The 19412-nt window shown below is 36.7% G+C and overlaps 1 protein-coding gene across 3 annotated transcripts in view; it reads left to right on the top strand.

Moving 5' to 3' along the window:
• Positions 1-19412, top strand: part of sorcs1 (sortilin-related VPS10 domain containing receptor 1) — a 196841-nt gene that overhangs the window by 164766 nt on the left and 12663 nt on the right. For all 3 annotated transcript variants that reach the window (XR_014029825.1, XM_081360927.1, XM_081360928.1), the window contains exons 13-21: positions 1688-1779; positions 2049-2156; positions 4581-4698; positions 8112-8245; positions 12824-12937; positions 13892-14063; positions 15468-15654; positions 18758-18891; positions 19048-19171. Coding sequence is in view for 2 of the 3 variants with exons in the window: in XM_081360927.1 (XP_081217053.1) it covers positions 1688-1779; positions 2049-2156; positions 4581-4698; positions 8112-8245; positions 12824-12937; positions 13892-14063; positions 15468-15654; positions 18758-18891; positions 19048-19171 (1183 nt within the window). In the remaining variant the exon portion in view is untranslated. The remainder of the gene's footprint in view (positions 1-1687; positions 1780-2048; positions 2157-4580; positions 4699-8111; positions 8246-12823; positions 12938-13891; positions 14064-15467; positions 15655-18757; positions 18892-19047; positions 19172-19412) is intronic.

Raw genomic sequence — 19412 nt, 5'->3', positions numbered from 1 at the left:
ACTAGCGCTTGCTAAATGCTTGAAGCCCTAAGGCCTAAACTCAACGGGAATTCATATCAGCAAGAATTCACAGCACATACAGGGAAGTTAACGCTGCTCTGGGGCAAACAAATGGAAATCACTAATGAGGGCTTCAATTTTCAGTTCAACTCTGCAGTAGGTCAGCCTAGCATCTGGCAGGATTTTATGCTTCTGTAAGGCAATTACTTGTTTTGCACATGTTTGCAACCACTAGCAATTCTGTAATGGTGACTGGAGGGGTTTTAGGCATTTTTTGGAGCTCTGTATTTTTAAAAAAGTATATTTTTAGTCTAAGTATATTATAAAGTATATGTACAACAACAAGAAGATTATCACAACAGAATCAAACAGAATGGAACTTGCTTTTGCATTAGATTACAAGAGGGTGAAGTTTTATGGCGCTTTTCCACTGCATGGTACGGTACGGCTCGGTTCGGTACGGCTCACTTATGGCGCATTTCCACTGCATGGTACGGTACGGTACGGCTCGCTTCGGCTCGCTTTAAATGGTACCACCTCTGTTGAGGTTCCAAGCGTACCGTACCGATACTAAAATGTGACGTGAAAACACTGCAGATCACTGATTGGTCAGACAGAATCATCTCTACCAGCGTCATTGTATTTTCAACACGAGACACTAAACCCGCTAAATTTAAATAGCCAGTAGACAACAGCCAACCTGTTTTAAAAGTATTTGCTTCAAAAAAAGAGTATAAACTTCAAAAAAAAGAAATGGCTGAATCGTGATCAGTGGACGAGGTGCAGACGTTCCTCTCGTCAGTTGCCGAGGAGTGGATGGGGAAACACGGAATGAAAAATTCGCATTTAATATGATGTCATGGTAGTAAAGACGGCAACTAGATAACGATCAGTCCCACCCACTTTGAAGCGGTACTAACTGCAGTGGAAAAGCAAACGAGCTAAAGCGAGCCGAACCGTGCCGTAACGAGTCGAGTCGTACCACGCAGTGGAAAAGCGAAGCGAGCCGAACCGTTCCGCGCCGAGTCGAACCGTACCAAGCCGAACCGAGCCGAACCATGCAGTGCAAAAGCTCCATTAGATGATCACTTACCAGTTCATGCCATTTTATCGAATAGGACAGAATGCTTTAAATGAGGAAAAACAAACTAATATCATAAAACATAATTGAATAATCAGATTGCTAATACTCGCTAATCAATAAATCAATCAATAAATCATCCAACCAACCAACCAAATCAAATCAAAGAATGGAAAATGTTATTAAGGGCTCAGAAAAACATTCCTAAGAAAATAAGTGTGTGTGTATGTTACAATTGTTAAATGTTTTAATTAGAGAAAGAAAAAGAAAAAGACATGAATAAACACCTGAAATAAATTATTTATTATTTATGAATTAATTGCCTGTTTTAGAAGTTTGCATGCTGGTGATATGATAAATATGGCAACATCTTCTCAAAGTATTACCATTATTTAAAACATACTCCTGTGCGAAAACTAAATAATAATCTTACATTGTATACATTTTTATAATTTATGCAATCCTTCAGTATGTAATGTACTGCATACAATTTATAAATGTATTTACTTACTATGTATTTATTTGTTTTGGACATCTAGGGCACAAACACACATACATGCACTTTTTTTTTCAAAATGTTTAACAATTGAACTGTGTCTGTTTCAGATATTCTACGAAGAGTACAGTGTTCTGTATCTGGACCAAGGCGGAGCTTTAGTAGCTATTAGACACACCCCTCTTCCCATCAGGCACCTCTGGTAATCCCACGCCAGTATCATTATTAATATGTCATGCATATGTGCATACAAGATGAGTCAATGCAATCACACCAAGCTGAATCACATAATCAAAGGAAGTCTGAACATTCTCATTAAACCCAGTAGACTGTGTAATACTTGTGTCTAGTAATCTAGATTAAATGTCGGAAAGGTGCAGTAAAGTTCTGTTTGAATTATTTGCCAGCTGTGTTGCAGTCTTTTCTAAACTGTATCGTAGTTTAAGGTGTGTGCTGCTGGTTTCTATGCAGGTTGAGCTTTGATGAGGGGAGAGTGTGGAACAAATACAGTTTCACTTCATCTCCCCTGTTCGTGGATGGAGTCTTGGGCGAGCCAGGCGAGGAGACGCTCATTATGACGTACGTATTGGGAATATTCAGGACTAATACATTTGGATTGTTCTGGAATGTGAAAATAGTGCTTGATGAAATATGTGATACAAACATGTGATAAACAAATGTATCTATATGTATATATAAATGTATATATAAATACATATATATAAATGTATATATAAATACACACACATGCATGTATATATTTAAGAAAAATGTGTTATTTATATATAAAATATTTATATATAATATAAATTATGTATATATATATATATATATATATATATATAATATAAATTATGTATAAATATATATATATATATATATATATTTATACATAATTTATATTATATATAAATATTTTTACACAGTTTATACATGCAAATATTTCTTACATATATAAATGCTTATGTGTGTGTTTATATATACAAAATAATTATACACAGTACACACACATATATTATGTAAACACAAACTTTTATTTTGGATGTGATTAATCGTTTCCCAGCCCAAAATAAAATAAAATAAAATAAAATAAAATAAAATAAAATAAAATAAAATAAAATAAAATAAAATAAAATAAAATAAAATAAAATAAACAATAGTGAGTTTACATCTCACAATTGTAACTTTACATTTTTTACTTAAGACTTTAAATCCCACAAGTTCTACTTTATTTTCGCATATCTGTGACGTATATGTGACCAGTCACGGAAAGTAGGGACACAAGTCGGTTCTGGGGCATTTTGAGTTATTCTGAAAGTGTAGTATTCAAGCTTTCCAACGATGTATAACACATGGAAATCCGATAATATTTGGAGAAGTTGTGGCCATTTGAAGGTAGGCACTCAAAAAAACTGAAATGGTAGAAATCTGCTTCTAAAGATTGGCAAGTTCTCACGCTTCTGGGAATGACAATAGGGCTCATTTACATCTCATTTAGATAAGTCATACCCCCTGTAAAGCTCCCCCGTCTCCCCCTCCCCCCTGAATGTACCAATTCTACAAATTCTCTAAATAAAACATCTCCAGTTAACTGGCAGAGCATTCATTTAGTTCGTTTTTTAAATAAGATACTAGCGCTGAAATGTGTTTTTTTTTTAATCAAGTGATCAAAGTGCTCGTTGCTGCTGCGATCAGTGGCGCAGATACAGTGTTTACCCGTGTGGCTCGCGCACACACTGCATTGTATTTACTCGACGCGCACTTCAATCCGTTGCGGATACTCTCTATTTGTTCTGTTGAAATAACAAAATAATTCAAACGTTTGCATGTCCCTGCTTGATATACAACCACTGATGAACATAATCGTTTTGAAGAGAGAAAAAAAAACTATACGAGAAAAAAAAAAAACTTATTCAATGGCGGATTTGAACTCTCAACTTCTGACACGGCTGGCGAACGCTCTACCACTGTACCATTCATATGCACGTTGACTACATTGGCACGTTGACTATTAGGCTACATCTCATTAAACGACAAATTAAACCCCATTTTAACCCCATGTAAGCTACTATTTAAATCGATTGCTGGACATCGTAATGTTATTGGCGTCCATCTTCATTGAATTTTGAAATCAGATAGAGCCGGCCCGAGCGCTGCATAATAAGTAGCCACGCCGGCAATTCAGTATGGAAATACACACCGACAATGACACGCCCCCTACTGCGTGCTAAAATCTCCGAAAAACAGGGCGATTTCAACATCAAAATGTACGCTTTTAAATATACCAATACTGCTATCTCAAACATGGAGAGGCTTCTTCGTGATCTCAACTTACAGATTCTGCAAAAAAACGAAAATCACCAATTTTGAAAAAAAACCCGCTTCTTTCTCATTTTGCTCGAAAGTTGTGCTGCCGACTTGTGTCCTTGGTTTCCGTGACGGGTCACATATGTCACAGTGTGACTTTATGTCCTATTTTAAACTTTCTCAAAATTACCTGTTTTACTTCCACAAGAATAAATTGTAAGCGTTTAAAATGTGTAAATATGAAATGCTTGACGATGCTTGGCGATAAAAAATAAAGCAATGATAAATCAAGTGACATTTTTATAGACCTTCCAGTATCAAATCACCTATTTTAAAAGAGAAATCTTTAAAACCATCATGCCAGTTCTGATTTCACATCATAATCCTCTGAATCCAGCTCAACCTAAAATTATTTTGAGTGTTATTTCATGAAGTTTTTCCAATAGGATATTCCTAGATACTTTCTGCTCTTTTTCTGACAGGCCCTAAAAGTGTCACCCTGTTCTTGAGTGTCAAACTCTCTCGATGTGAGTTTCAGACTTTTTGTTGACAGTCTGACGCAGGTTTCCACTGATGTGGTTTGACTCGGATAACATTGCTAAGCATTTCCTTTCCCTGTCTGCTCTACATGGTTCTAATCATTAGAGTCTGGATATGCCAGACATACAGTGGCTGAAGTTCTGCCTTTGTTTGCAGGATCTTTGGTCATGTCAGTCACCGCTCAGAATGGCAGCTGGTAAAGATAGACTTCAGGTCTATCTTTAACAGAAGATGCATAGAGTCTGACTATGTCCCGTGGGATTTACATGACCAGGTGAGAAATCATTTTATCATCTGGATATCCAATCTGAATACTTGGTTACATTCTTGTTTCACACATAGTTGTATATATCAGGTTTACTCTCTTTCTTAGACTGGTGGTTTTTTTAAGCATAAAACTTTTGTCAGATTTACAATTTAAAGCAATATGACCATATTAATGGAAATAAAAAAATCTTTCATGTGGAGTTCATGTGATCTTTTAAAAGTTTGCAAGCTTGAAGGTGAGTCTCATGCCACAGCAGCAACAACAATTGCTGATTTAATTAAAGGTACAAAAAAATTCTCCAAGTTCCTTTGGTCTCCTTTGTGACAATCGCACGGCCTCTAAACGAATCTTCCCATCTTAATGTCCTTAATGTCCTCAACTCACTTTCTATTCTGCATCTCAAGCCTTACATTTAAGGGAGCCGAGTAAAGTTTTGATCAGATACCTTTCTGCTTTGTCATGTCTTTCCACGATAATAAACCCTCCGTTGAGTCCTAAAGATTTAGATCGAACTAAAGAGCGTGTCGCAATGGCTTTTTGTTATTTGGAACATCTTATGAGATTCCTTTCTAACTGGTCCTGACATGCTTTCCCAGGGCTCGCTCAAAACAAACTCCTGGTTAAACATTAAAGCACACAAGTGTGATAAACAGTGCAATTTTCTTTCCATATTTTGTTGAATATTGACAAAATTGTCCATAAATTAGGCTTTTTTTTTTAGACAGTTATAAAAATAATTAAAATTGATAAACTGGCAAAACACTGGTGTATCATTTTGTACAGCTGCTTGTTATACTGTGAGATTATCCCATGTGGATTTTATTGTGTCTGTGGTGATCTTTCGACTCGCCTAAAATCTATTTTGACGTCTCCAATAGACCCGATTTTTCCCTAAAATCGGACAGGAGGAGCTCTAGGACTGACTCCTTGAGTTTACTGACCCATCAGTCCGCGCCCCAAAAAAAACATTTGTTCGGAAGCTCTAGGGATGAAGTCGATCCAGTCCGCACTCCTCAGAACCTTGAGTTTAATTGACACGTCAAACTCACTACTCCACCACAGACCCAGGTCATCAGCATGGTTTCATCTCTCAATTTCTCCAATTAAGTCATTTATGTTTGCCTCTTATCCAAATATGGAAATTGGAAGGTTGATTCTGCCAGGGAATAAAAAATTAAACAATATTTTTTTTTTATCTATCCCACAATTCGGACTTTAAAACTTGCAAATGTGAGTTTATGTATCACAATTCTAAAAAAAAAAAAAAAAAAAAAAAAGAATTGCAAAAAAGATTCTCACAATTGCATGTTTATATCCCACAATTCTAAAGGGAAAAAAAAATACAGTTGCGAGAAATAAAGTTAGAATTGCAAAAAAATATTATATCTCACAATTAAGACTTAATAACTTTCAATTGTGTTTATATCACAGTTTTGATTAAAAAAAAATAAAAAAATGCCACAATTCCAAGAAATAATGTCAGAATTGTGATAGTTTCTCGTGCGCACGTGAAAGTCTGTATATTTTTATTTTTGCAAAGGTCCCTTTAGGGACTCCGTAGAATTGCGACTATCCACGACTTTCCCGAACTCTGACCTTTCCCGTGATCTCTATGGCAACGTAGAACAAGCCGGTAACGAACTTCCGGTTTACGTTAGCCTGAAGATACCGCTATCATAGAGCCTCAACAAGCACAAACAACTTGCTTGGATAATGAGGAGTAGAGCTTAGATCGGGCCCAAAAAAATCAAGCTCGACCCTACCTGAGCCCGTTGTGTCCGAGCCAGCCCGACACATTAACTGTAATTATGAGCCCGAGCCCAATTTTGACCCAATCATTTTTAATACGTGGGCCGTTATAACCAGGGGTGGCGCCAGATATTTTTTTAACGTGTGCTGAGGGGGTGCTAGATATATTACATATAAATACTTTTAATAAATTAGCAAAAATTGGCCACTTAATATTTAATATTCAATTATTTTAATGATCACAATTAAAGTATTAATTGTATTAAATTGCACAAGCACAACATTCGGCATTCAATCAAATATTATTAAAGATTTATTATTATTAATAATGTTATTTCAACACAATATCTCGTTATTTCGACATCATATGTGTGCCGAGTGTGCGTGCAATAAGCAAGATGTGCATTTGTAAATCCAGAGACACGCGTGCATTGATTTTTAATGTGTTTTCTGTAGTGTTTTCTGTCAGTGTCTGCTGCAAAGATGAAGTTGACGATCGCCATCTCCGTAGTGAACGCGCCTATAACCTAGAGAGAAATGCATCTTGGATTACATAATCAGAGAGTGTTTCGTTTAAAGACATTTAAAGCTTTCTTAAGATAGGCTATATTTCTCATGTCTGACCCCACTATGTCTCCCGATGCATCCTATCATGGTGTTCACTTTTCATAATCAACATAGATGGAAAAAATGACATTATAATATTTGAACAAATATGAAACTAAATGGTATTTAATGGCTACAACAAATATAGTAGCCTAGGCCTACATACTCTCTATCTGTACAAATTGCTGCACATTCAAGTTAATTCTCGAATTAATTTTCAAATTATTGAAAACAATAAACATACCACTTAAAAATATATACAGTTGTACTATAGCGTTACAAGAAACACTCTTTCTGCGTAGAGGGTCCGTTTATATTGGAAACAACTCCCATTCATTAAATCCTTCAGTTTTCGCGTGTTGTTTGTACACCTGACAACGTTACACGTTGAGCCACAAGGAGCCATTGCTTATCTGTCAGCATTACTACTTGTCAGTAATCAGTTTCACCCGTTTGTACCGCGACGCGAGTATCCCCTGTGTGCTATTTTTATTAAGCGTTAGGCTAAACCGGAACTGAGATACCGGCAACAGGAAGTATCGAGTGTCATGGCGACGCCCATTAAGACTCGCAGGAAAGTTGTGGATATATCTCACATTTCTGAGGAAAAAAGGAAAAATCTGAATTGTGAGATAAAGTCGCAATTATCTTTTTATATATTTATTTTTTATATTATGTTGTGGCAGAAACAAGCTTTCATACAAATCCGACGCCCGAAATAAAACTGTACTATTTGGATAGCAGAAATGTGAGTGAGAGGTATAATACCCTGAAACCTTTCACAAAATGAACTCTGCAGAGATATGAAATATGGAACAACGTAGTACAATGAGTGGAAACATTTTTTTTTTCTCTCTCCCTATTTTCTCTCATCTTCTTTCCAGTCTCTCTTTTTTTCTAAATTCAGGGTGATACACACATGCTTCATTGTTATGAATTATTCATGTGAGAACTAAAATAAACCTGAATGAGAACGCTGTATGCCAATTTTATTGTAGAAAATGTGTGTGTGTGTATGTGTAGGCATGTACTGTATGTATATGTTGTTGAAATCCTCCTTGCAGGGTGAACGCTGCCTCATGGGAGTCAAAAGAGTCTACCGAAAGCTGAAGGCCATAGCAAGGTGTGTTATGGGTAAAACCTACTCTGTCACGATGATTTCCGAGCCGTGTGACTGCACTGAGTCGGACTTTGAATGGTAAGCAAACAAATGTTTTTCTTCTAAGATTCAGGCTATGTTCTAAAATGAATTCGTACGAATTAGGAAAAGGTGGCTAATTCGTACAAATTCCTACGACCTCACTCGTACGAATTCGTACGATTTGTCTAAACCCTAGTGAAGCCTAGGTTTAGGGGCTGGGTCAGGGGTAGGTCATTCGTACGAATTCATACGAATTGGGCAACTCGTAAAATATGTGTGATTTCATCCTCTACAGTAAAAGACCTGGGTGTTATATTAGACTGCAACCTGTCTTTTGAAAATCATATTTCATTTGTAACAAGAACAGCCTTTTTCCACCTTAGAAACATTGCTAAGCTACGTGACATGCTATCAGTTTCTGATGCAGAAAAGTTAGTTCATGCATTCATGACTTCGAGACTAGATTACTGTAATGCGTTATTAGCCGGTTGTCCTGCATCCTCAATAAACAAGCTACAGTTAGTCCAAAATGCCGCCGCTAGAGTTCTAACTAGATCAAGAAAATATGATCATATAACACCGATTTTATCATCACTACATTGGTTACCTATAAAGTCCCGTATTAATTACAAGGTATTGCTACTGACTTATAAAGCCCTAAACGGCTTAGCTCCAGTCTATTTAACGGATCTTCTATCACCCTATAATCCATCGCGCTCTTTAAGGTCACTAAATTCGAGGCTTTTGGTCATACCTAGGATATCCAGATCCACCAAAGGAGGGAGAGCATTTTCATATTTAGCACCAAAACTCTGGAATAGTCTTCCGGATACTGTTCGTTGCTCAGACTCGCTCTCCCAGTTTAAAACTAGATTAAAGACGCATCTCTTCAGCCAGGCATTCATATAATACTTTTAATCTTACAGTTAAATCCGACCTCTAGCATATAAACGCCAGAGGAGAACTGGCTCCCGACTGAGCCCGGGTTCTCCCAATGTTTTTTTTTCTCCATTAGGTCACCTGATGGAGTTTTTCGGTTCCTTGCCACTGTTGCCTTTGGCTTGCTCAGTTGGGGATATTTAATTTAATTAATCAATCAACGATACTATTGATCAGCATTACCAAACGTAGACGTTCCACTAGAAACAAACATTGATGTATTGTTCTAATTTATTGCTGTGAAGCTGCTTTGATACAGCCTGTGTTGTGAAAAGCGCTATATAAATAAACTTGACTTGACTTGACTTGACTTGATTTAGCAAAAATCTTACAAATTCGTACGAGTGAGGTCGTATGAATTCGTACGAATTAGCCACCTCGTAAAATACGTACGAATTGTCCTGAGATTGGGTTGTCTAAAACATATTGAGCTGCTTTGCTGTAGCAGATACTTGCTCAGTAAGATAATAATAATAAAAATGATATTTTAATTCAACAAGGACACATTCAACTGATAGTATCAAATATATTCAATATGTCATATTCAAATATGATGGTAAAAACATTTACAATGTTACAAAAGATGTATATTTCAAATAAATTATCTTTTGCTAGTTTTATTAATCAAATAACCGTGAAAACCCTGTTTTCACAAACATTTTCAACAATGATAATAATAAGAAATGTTTCTTGAGCAGTTAATCAGCATATTAAAATGATTTCTGAATAATATGATGCTTCACTGAAGACATGTGACACTGAAGACTGGTGTAATAATGATGAATATTCAGCTTTGCATCACAGGAATAAATTATTTTATTTAGTTTTAAAATAGATTCAAATAAAAAAGTTATATTGAAAAGTTTCACAATATTACAGTTTTTTTCTTCTTCAAATAAATGCAGCCTTTGTAAGCTAAGGAAGAGACTTTCAAAAACCTTTAAAAAAAATATTACTGACCCAAAACTTTTGAACAGTAGTGCATGTCAACAGTCTAAGGAAATTTTAGGAGAAGGATCTGAGACAAAGTTAATACTTAAAGTCCCCCTGTAGTCAATAATTGTATCTCTAAAAACTCATCTTTGAACACCAAAATGACATATTTAAAAGTTTTTTTTCCTTGAAAAAAATGTCTTCATGCCTTAAAATAGCTTGAATGAAACTATACACCCTTGCCTCATTTAGTATGTGTGGTTCTATGAATATGCAAATTAGCCCCGCCTCCACTCACTCACACCAGCTCAGAGATCCACTCGTTGATGATCACACGTTGATCTGATTGGTTACAGGGTAGTTTGTGACGTCAGAAACACCAGCGATTTCAAACCATGTTTTTGAGTCTGCATTTGCTTCACTGCAGTTTTAAGGAGAAAACACTCAGCAATAGTGTCGACTCATGAATTCGCACATGGTTTGTCTTAAAAGCATATTAAAAACACCACATAGACATATAAACAACATTAAAAGCTTGATTTTCACCACAGGGGGACTTTAAATGAATCATTGCTGAGATCTCCATTAAGTCTCCGGAGCAATGAAAGAGAAATGTTGACCAATTTTAATTTTGCATTGTAGCCAGTATTTTGTCAAGACTCAAGCAAAACAGAATAAAGGAATAGTTGTGGCTAGTCCTCATCAGATTAGCATTGCAGAAGAGAAGATTTTTTGCTACAGTATGTGGAAACCGGTCAAGCTGCGTAAAAACAGCGATAGATGGAAATTGACGTGTTTCTTCTTGAAAATACATAGTCCCTCAGTGGTACTGTTCCATCTGTCACCACCACCCTTTCTTCTGTAGGATTTCACGCCTCACGCTTTGCGGCTTAAACCCTCCATTTGTATTCCTGACACTCCTCCTCGTCATGTAAATGTGGCCTCTCCCCTCATTTCCCCCTGAATTATCAAAGTTATTAATGTCGCCGTTCTGGAAAGTTCCAAATTTGCAGGCCCCTCGAGGCCGCGTGGAACAAGTGTGAAGTTGTTAATCAGGGAGTGAAACGCTGTGCGTTTACCAACACAAGCTGGCTGCATCTGTGGAACTTGTGGTAATTAGTGTAATTTGTTTTCTTGATTGGGGTGTTGAGTTGCATTGTTGGACAAACAACTTTGGCTTTTGTTGTCTGACGGTTAGGTCTAAAAATGTAGAAAATGTAGCTGTTAATTATTTTTGGATGCAAGTATTTTTCTTCTGCTGTCAAAAATTGTTATGCCGTTGAATTCAAACATATGTTCATTTTATCTCTAGATTATTAGTTATTAATTGTTGACATGAATAACAGATGCTAGTGCTTGAACTGGCAAAAAAAACAAAAAAACGTATAATTAATTTGTCAAGAAAATTAATAAATATGGTCAGAATTATTTCACATTATGAAATAAATGTTTTTCTCCAAAACATATTGGGAACAATTATTTCCCTCCTTTTATTAAATACTTTTTGTAACTTCCTTTTTCCAAGATACCAGCTCTGAGTCTTCTCCTCTAATGCCTGATGAGTTTGGAGAACATCTGACAAGAGTTCAGAGACCATTCCTCCATACAGAATCTCTCCAGATCCTTCAGATTCCCATCTTCGCATCTTCTCTTCAGTTCAGCCCACTCATTTTCTATAGGGTTCAGGTCTGGGGACTGGGATGGCCATTGCAGATGCTTGGTTTTGTGCTTAGTGACCCATTTTTGTTTTGATTTTGGATCACTGTCCTCTTGGAAGATCCAACCATGGCCCGTTATAAGATTTCTATCACAGGCTGTCAGGTTTATATTTGAATGAAGATTAGAATGCTGTGGGCCTAATTTTCTGCCAGAGGTCCTGGACATCTTGTTCAGATACATGGCATCATGGATTCGATCAAATAACAACAGATACAAAATCAAAACCTGACAGCCTCTGCTAGAAATCTTATAATGGGCCGTGGTTGGATCTTCCAACAGGACAGTGATCCAAAAACAAACATCAAAATCAAAACAAAAATGGATCACTGAGCACAAAACCAAGCTCTGCAATGGCCATCCCAGTCCCCTGACCTGAACCCTATAGAAAATGAGTGGGCTGAACTGAAGAGAAGCGCCAACATGGATCTGGGAATCTGAAGGATCTGGAGAGACTCTGTAAGAAGGAATTTATTATTTATTCCATTTCAATCATAATAATGTAGGTACTAATATAACATGTACTAATACAGCTAATATAAGTAATTCCACATAATGGTGAAAAGTATTCAGTCTAACTAATCATAGCTGGGTGATTATAGCATTCTGACCTATTGTATTAAATTCAATATTATTTCTCATTATAAATACTATCTTTGAAAAAAAAAAAGGCAGGATTTTTTTTTTATTATTATTATTAGTCTGTGAGTTATGAAAGACAAATGTTATGATGGCCTTCTCCAGTAATGACGAATGAGAGACGAGTGGGATTTTATCTTAGCGGTTTGAGATCTGGGTTTAGTGACTGAAAGGTTGTAGGTTCAAGCCCTGCAATGAAATATTATAATTGAGTCCTGGTGATGAAAGCACTTCAACCTTAGTTCCTGCATGGGATCTTACAGTGCTAATTCTCCTAGTTGTTTTTAAAATTGTTAAAATTACCTATTAGTAATTAGAAGTCAATGATCCTAGAAACAATAAATGGAGGACTGATAGGTTTTGTGATCCCAGTGTTCTAACCAAGTGTTTTTGTTTTTTTTGTTACAGTGATTATGGTTTCGAGAGAAAGACTGATGGGAAATGTACTCCAGCATTCTGGTTCCCCCCCTCCTCCATGTCTCGGACCTGTATCACAGAACACACGTTCCTCAACAGCACTGGGTGAGATCTTGGGAGACGCATTCATCTTACCATTTAAAGTGATGTACACATGCAGAACATGTTCCTGGATCAATAATGACTGGTTGATGGTAATGTCGTTCCAGGAATATGTCTAATTTATTTTTATGTGAATTAATTTGTGCTGCTTTTCTAATCAGACGTCACTTACATTGTATCTAGGAGCAGAAAATGCTCTTAGGGGTTATATATATTTACGTAATTGGATAGTTAAGATATGTTTGGCATTAAATGGACGTTGTAGTAATCTTTTCTTCACTATTGTTATGTATTATCTGAGTAAAACAACTTCTTGAACAAGAAAAAAATGTAGGGCGGGATATGATTTATTCCTCAGGAACTGATTGGATGGTTGTGGTTTGCTATTGGTCGATCTTATGCGGGTGACAGGTTGATCCCACCCTCTCGCCAGTAAGCACGTCATCAGAGAAGAGAAGATTACTTCTCAGGGCACGTGAATTTAAAATAAAATAATGATGCGCACAAATAAATAATTTATTATAAACGCTGCAATATTCCATAAAAAAAAAAGAAAGAAATTGTCCGTTTAGATTTTTATAGTGAATTAATTAATTAAAAAAACTGTTCCAGTATTTTTCAATAAATATTTGTAATGTAATATATTAAACTCATAAATTGTTTATTATTGATGAAGAGCATCTCTGTACATTTACAGTAGATATCTTGTATGTTTGTACCCAGTAGTGAGAATTAACATGACAAAATTTAATATATATATACAGAATTTAGATCACTAAGAAAGCTTGTGTGTGTGTGAGAGATTGTTAATAAAAAATTTCACCATCTGTATTCTCAAATGATTTTGATGTGACTCATTAGACATTTTGTGTGTTTTCACTGTCACAGATAAGCACACTAATTGAATCGTTTTGAGAATAGGTTTTTAATGGGTTGTATACGTATGTGTGTGTGCAGGTACAGAAAGGTGGTGTCTAACAACTGCACCGGTGGGGTGATGGAGCAGTACACGGCTCGTAGGCAGCTGTGCCCTAGCCAGGCTCCCCGCGGCCTCCACTTAGTGACCAGCGAAGGGAAGCTAACAGCTTCTTTGGCCAGCAACGTCACCTTACTTGTGTTCCTGGAGGAGGTACAGACAGATTCAGTGTTCCCTGCACTGCTTTTCACTGACAAAATTATATATTTCTTTTGCTGAAATATTTCAAATAGCATCTAACTCCTATTAGTGCACAGAAAACACAGGTACTGTTATTTCCTCTGCCTTGTTGACTGCCTTGACTGTTTTCTATTTTAACCCATATAATTTGGGATGTAAAGCTGAATTTTCAGCATCATTACTCTAGTGTGTTACATGATCCTTCAGAAATCATTCTAATATGCTGATTTGCTGCTCAAGAAATATTTTGAAACATGTTTAAAACTGTCACTGCCCTGTTTAGGGTACATTTACACGACAATTATGTACTTGAAACAGAAACGTTTTTCCTTCGCATTTTTCGCATACAGATGACAACGTTGTCAAAACAACCCATTCACACGGATCCGCGAAAATGATTAAAAAAAACTGTATTATTCATTCCTGGCCTGTAGTTGGCGATGTCACTTTGTAAAGAACAAATATGCGCATATAGACTGAACATGTAATATGCATGCGCATAACGTGACCGTTTTCATGTATTCTTTTTTTATCAACACTTAAATGTGGGTAAATTTCATAAAAAAAATAAACATTTTGAGCAAAAAGCTGAGAAAGTCAATGCCGGAAAATTCCGTCAATGGCGGGGAAAGAGTTAAATGCCCCCCTTTTTTCAATCTTACTGACCCCAAACTTTTGAACGGTAGTGTGTTTACTCCAATTAAACAATTTAAACTGACTTGTGAAGTTATATTGAATCTACTGATAACCCCCAAAGAACAGAGATAACCCTCATCCTCAAGTAGGCATGTTTTATGTTTGAGATTTGAGAACTTCTTTGAGAGCGTTTTGCCTGCACAAGAGCAATGTTTTCCCATGGTAGATCTCCGCTCTGGGCAGCGAAGACGCCCTCCAAAGCAGATGAACGTCTTGGTTACGTATGTAACCCTCGTTCCCTGAAGGAGGGGATGAAGACGTAGTCGACGTGACGACTGATTGGGATCACTGGAATCATTGAATGAATCAACACTCTTCAGAGACACCGTCATGAAGACCGATCGGCTCCAAAGCTAAAGACAAGTGGTGCGTGAATCCACTTCCGTATTTATACCAGCGCTGCGAGGCGGAGCGTGGATTCAAAGCTCGCACACCAATGTGTGCGTTGGCTCATTTTATCAATACCCGAAGATGACAGGCTCCCTAAGCGTGATCCCAATCAGTCGACGACTGAAAGGGAACTGACAGCTGAATGAATCGTACTCAGAGCTTTGGCAATGTCGTAGTCAGGAACAGGTTTTAGTTCCTCTAATTACAGAACATTTTTGAGATTCGCCAAAAATGCGTTTTTTTTTTCCAGTCAGACTCAATGATGTTTCATGTTATTACCTTTTTCCTCAGGGTGATGGATCAAAAACCAGCATCACGGTGGATTTCGGTGATGGAAACGCCTTCACCTACTCCAACGTGAGCTCTATTGAAGATGGCATTAAACACATCTACAAGAATGTGGGAATCTACCGAGTGTCAGCCACAGCGGAGAACAGTCTGGGCTCTGAAACTGTGCTCCTCTTCCTACACATAACATGTAAGCCAAGACGTGGGAGGGCGTGTAACAATATGCATAATACAGACAGCCATATTGTATTCCACTTTTATATCCTTAATGTATTTTAAAGACCTACTGGGTCTGAGCACTCTGAACTCATTTATGTTTTATTGACCAGAAAGATCTCATTTGGCCTTGGTCATATTGCACTCCACATTAAGCGATCTAGATTTCAAGCTCATAGTCTCTAACTGGACCACCAGATTAAAATCATCCCTCTTAGTTATTGCCGAGAGACACTTTAGTGTACAATGAAGGTCTTGAGGATGCAAAGTATCATACAGGTCTAATGAACTTTACTTAGTGTATCTTTATAATTAACAGCTATAAAACTGTAGAATGAAGACTTCGTTCTTTTCAGCATGACAGATTTACTTTTACACAATGTACTGTACCAATTTTATACTGCAGAGAAAACTATTTACAATATATCAGTATAGACTACAATGAGCACTTCTGAGGAAGATTTGGCAGTGTTTGTGAGGTTTGTGGCATGTATTCTTAAAAAGATATTCAAGAGTTTCAATCAAAGACATTTTGGGGTTTTATTGCAACTATTTGGAATATTTGATTCTAAGTCTCATGATTCTCTATGACATAAAACACACTGTGCATCCCAAATTGCATACTGTCTGAGTAGGTATTACATTTGAATTTGAACTTGCTTTGCAACCATAAAAAAAAAATTATGTTTTATATAGTATGAATATGGGTTGTATGAATGAAATTCGGACGTAAATAAATTAAAACCATACAGCACAGACCGTGTGGTCTGATTTCCAAACAAATGACTCCTATATATTATTGTTTTTAAGTGAATCAAATACATACAGCTTACAATTAACTGTTGTGTTGTAATTAAAGCTCCTTCATATGACAATGCTTAGTACACATTATGAGTAGTATTTTATTAAAATAAATGAATTATTGGTTACTGTTTATTTCTACAGTCTTCTAACTACAAGTAATTTTTCAACTACATATCAGTAAACTCTCATTAATGTGCACTACATGTCAACTTATTCTCATTGGAATATTAGTAGACTGGTAGGGTTAGGGTTTGTAGAATGTCAACATACTTGCAAAGTAACTTTGTAGTTATAGTAAGTAGAATGTCTGTTTAGGGGAAATCGTAATAAAGTGTTTCCAGATATTAAGCAGACAGTCTACTAATACTCTAATGACTGCTACTTGAAGTTACTTGTAGTTATTATTAGAATGTCTAAAGTGGACTATTTAAACTTTAAAAGATTTGAAAAGTCATCAAAAAGCTTCATTTTGGATGTACTTGCCCCTTAATGTTTTGAAGAAGAAAAAGTGTGGTTGGTCATTTCACATGTTGGTCAAATGGCCTCTTCCTGTCGACGTGGGTGGTTCTTGGCCAGAATATGAATTAGACTTCATGCCAATAATTGAACAGACTACTCTATCCTGTTATGTAACAAAGTCTTGTACTAATGTTGGAAGATGTTATTTTAGCACATTCTAAGAACAGATGGCCTGAGTTCTTGTATCTTGTGTGTGTGTGTGTGTGTGTGTGTGTGTGTGTGTGTGTGTGTGTGTGTGTGTGTGTGTGTGTGTGTGTGTGTGTGTGTGTGTGTGTGTGTGGTTTCAGTCTGTGTTTGTGCTATAGGAAGCTCATCACATATCAGCAATTATCTGAGCATTTTCATTGAAATTTCGAGCCTTTTTCTCATGTCCACCTACTCAGTGAACTTGCCACCCCCCGCTACATTCAGGCAGACAGATGCCTCCACACTGACATATTGATCAGGGAGACGAAACGCTTCCAATCTGTCAATCCTGTCGTGCCAGGCAATGCAAATAGGGCCCTTGGTGCATGAGCTGAAATTCACACGCAGATGGCTCTGTGTCCCTAAGAGAAGTATTTGTGAATGAATGAATATATGGAGAAATCATTAAGAGGATGTTTAGTTTGTGTTGTAACTTTGTATTCTTTTACCTTTTTTATTAATCTCATTCAATATAACTCTGTGTTTTTGAAACAAGAACCACATTCCACCATAACTTGGCCACATATGTATAATTATATGAGAATATACAGTATACACCAGCCTACCGTTCAAAAGTTTGGGTTGGAAAGTGTTTTTTTGTTTGTTTGTTTTTTTTCTAAGCTCACCAAGACTGCATTTACTTGATCATAAATATAGTAAAACAGTAATATTGTGAAGTAATATTTTAATTGAACTTTTCCCTGCCAGCATTTTTTTTAAAGCAGTCACCGCCAGCGTATTTGATCATTTTCTAAAAAATGTCATGGCCCCCAGAATATTTTGTTGTAATCTGAATATGCAATATAAAAAAAACAACAACAAAAAAAGACCCTCTGCTTTCAAACAACAACAAAACAGTTTTATTCTAGCTTCATCCATTACTTTCTTATCAACACTTGAATGTTGGTAAGTTTCATAAAGAAAGCAATATTTTGAGCAAAAATATGAGAAAATGACGTTTCTGTCAAAGTCTACATCCATATCATTCAGAACGATGACCAAAACATAGATGGAGTAGATCGAGTCCATCAACAGCCACTAAGGTTGCTCAGTCCTAGACCTCGTCCTGGGTCGACATTTCATTCAGTAACATGAGGAAGTTTTGATTCATATGCTGTTTAATGTTGATGATCGCGTTATTTTACATATGCATGTGCTTACATATGATATCTCTTAGAATCTCTTAGAGATTTGGTACTCTTTCAGAAGATGCGTCATAGCGCCCCCTACCATATAATAGTAAAAACACGGAAAGCTGGAAATTTCCATCAATGGCGGGAAAGTGGTTAAAATATTTTTTTATTATATATTTTAAAATAAAACATTTTTGCAGAGAGTCTACTAATAGTCTAATGACTGCTAGTTGACAGTCGAAGTGGTAGTCTATTGTTAGTTAAAGTGTTACCGAGTCTTGTCACTAAAACAAAACAAACGGGTTCTCTCATGATCATCTGTCTTTAACACAGCAGGTTTGAATATGATGAAGTGAACAAGATTTGAGAACTAGCGAACACTGTTTCACTGGGTTAACAGACCTCACTTTTGTTTTTCTTTCTCTCTTGGAGCAGGTCAGCTGGAATCGGTTCATCTCTCCGCCCCTTTTGTCGCTGTGAAAAATAAAGAAGTCAATCTGACGGTGGTTCTTTGGCCAAGCCAAGTGGGAACAGTCACCTATATCTGGTGGTTTGGAAATAATTCAGAGGTAAATTCTCCATGTGTCACTCACTGGACACCTGTGCATGACTCAGTCTGTGTGCGTTTTTATCTCACCGGCTGCCATGTAAATAAAGTTGGCATCTTCAATGCGATATGCTGACAGGGCATCCTCTTGAGAGTCTCTTTCACGCTGTATTCACAGCCCGTGATCACGCTGGAGGGGAGTGTGGCGTTCACGTTCTCTCGAGAGGGAATCAGTGTTGTCACTGTGCAGGTTTCCGCTGGGAATAACATCCTACAAGACAGGAAAACCGTCGCTGTCCATGGTGAGTTCAACTAAAAAGAGCAGTTTTTTTTTTTGCTAACTGAAAATAAAATATAAATATTAGATGTATTTAACAGCACCTCCACAATAAAATCAAAATTATTTCAGAAATTCAACATCACCAAGGTCTCTTCATTTTCAACCATGCCCATCATGTAGAAAACACTAAACACATTTTGCAATTAATTCTTGATGCATAAAAAAAAAAAAATTCAGCCCCACGCCACATTTTTCTCATTGGA

Source organism: Scardinius erythrophthalmus (genome assembly GCF_964197995.2).
Source record: "Scardinius erythrophthalmus genome assembly, chromosome: 3".
In the NCBI taxonomy this organism is placed as follows: Eukaryota; Metazoa; Chordata; class Actinopteri; order Cypriniformes; family Leuciscidae; genus Scardinius; species Scardinius erythrophthalmus.
The sequence above is the reverse complement of the archived record's forward strand: the minus strand, read 5'-3'. Positions and strand labels throughout refer to the sequence as shown.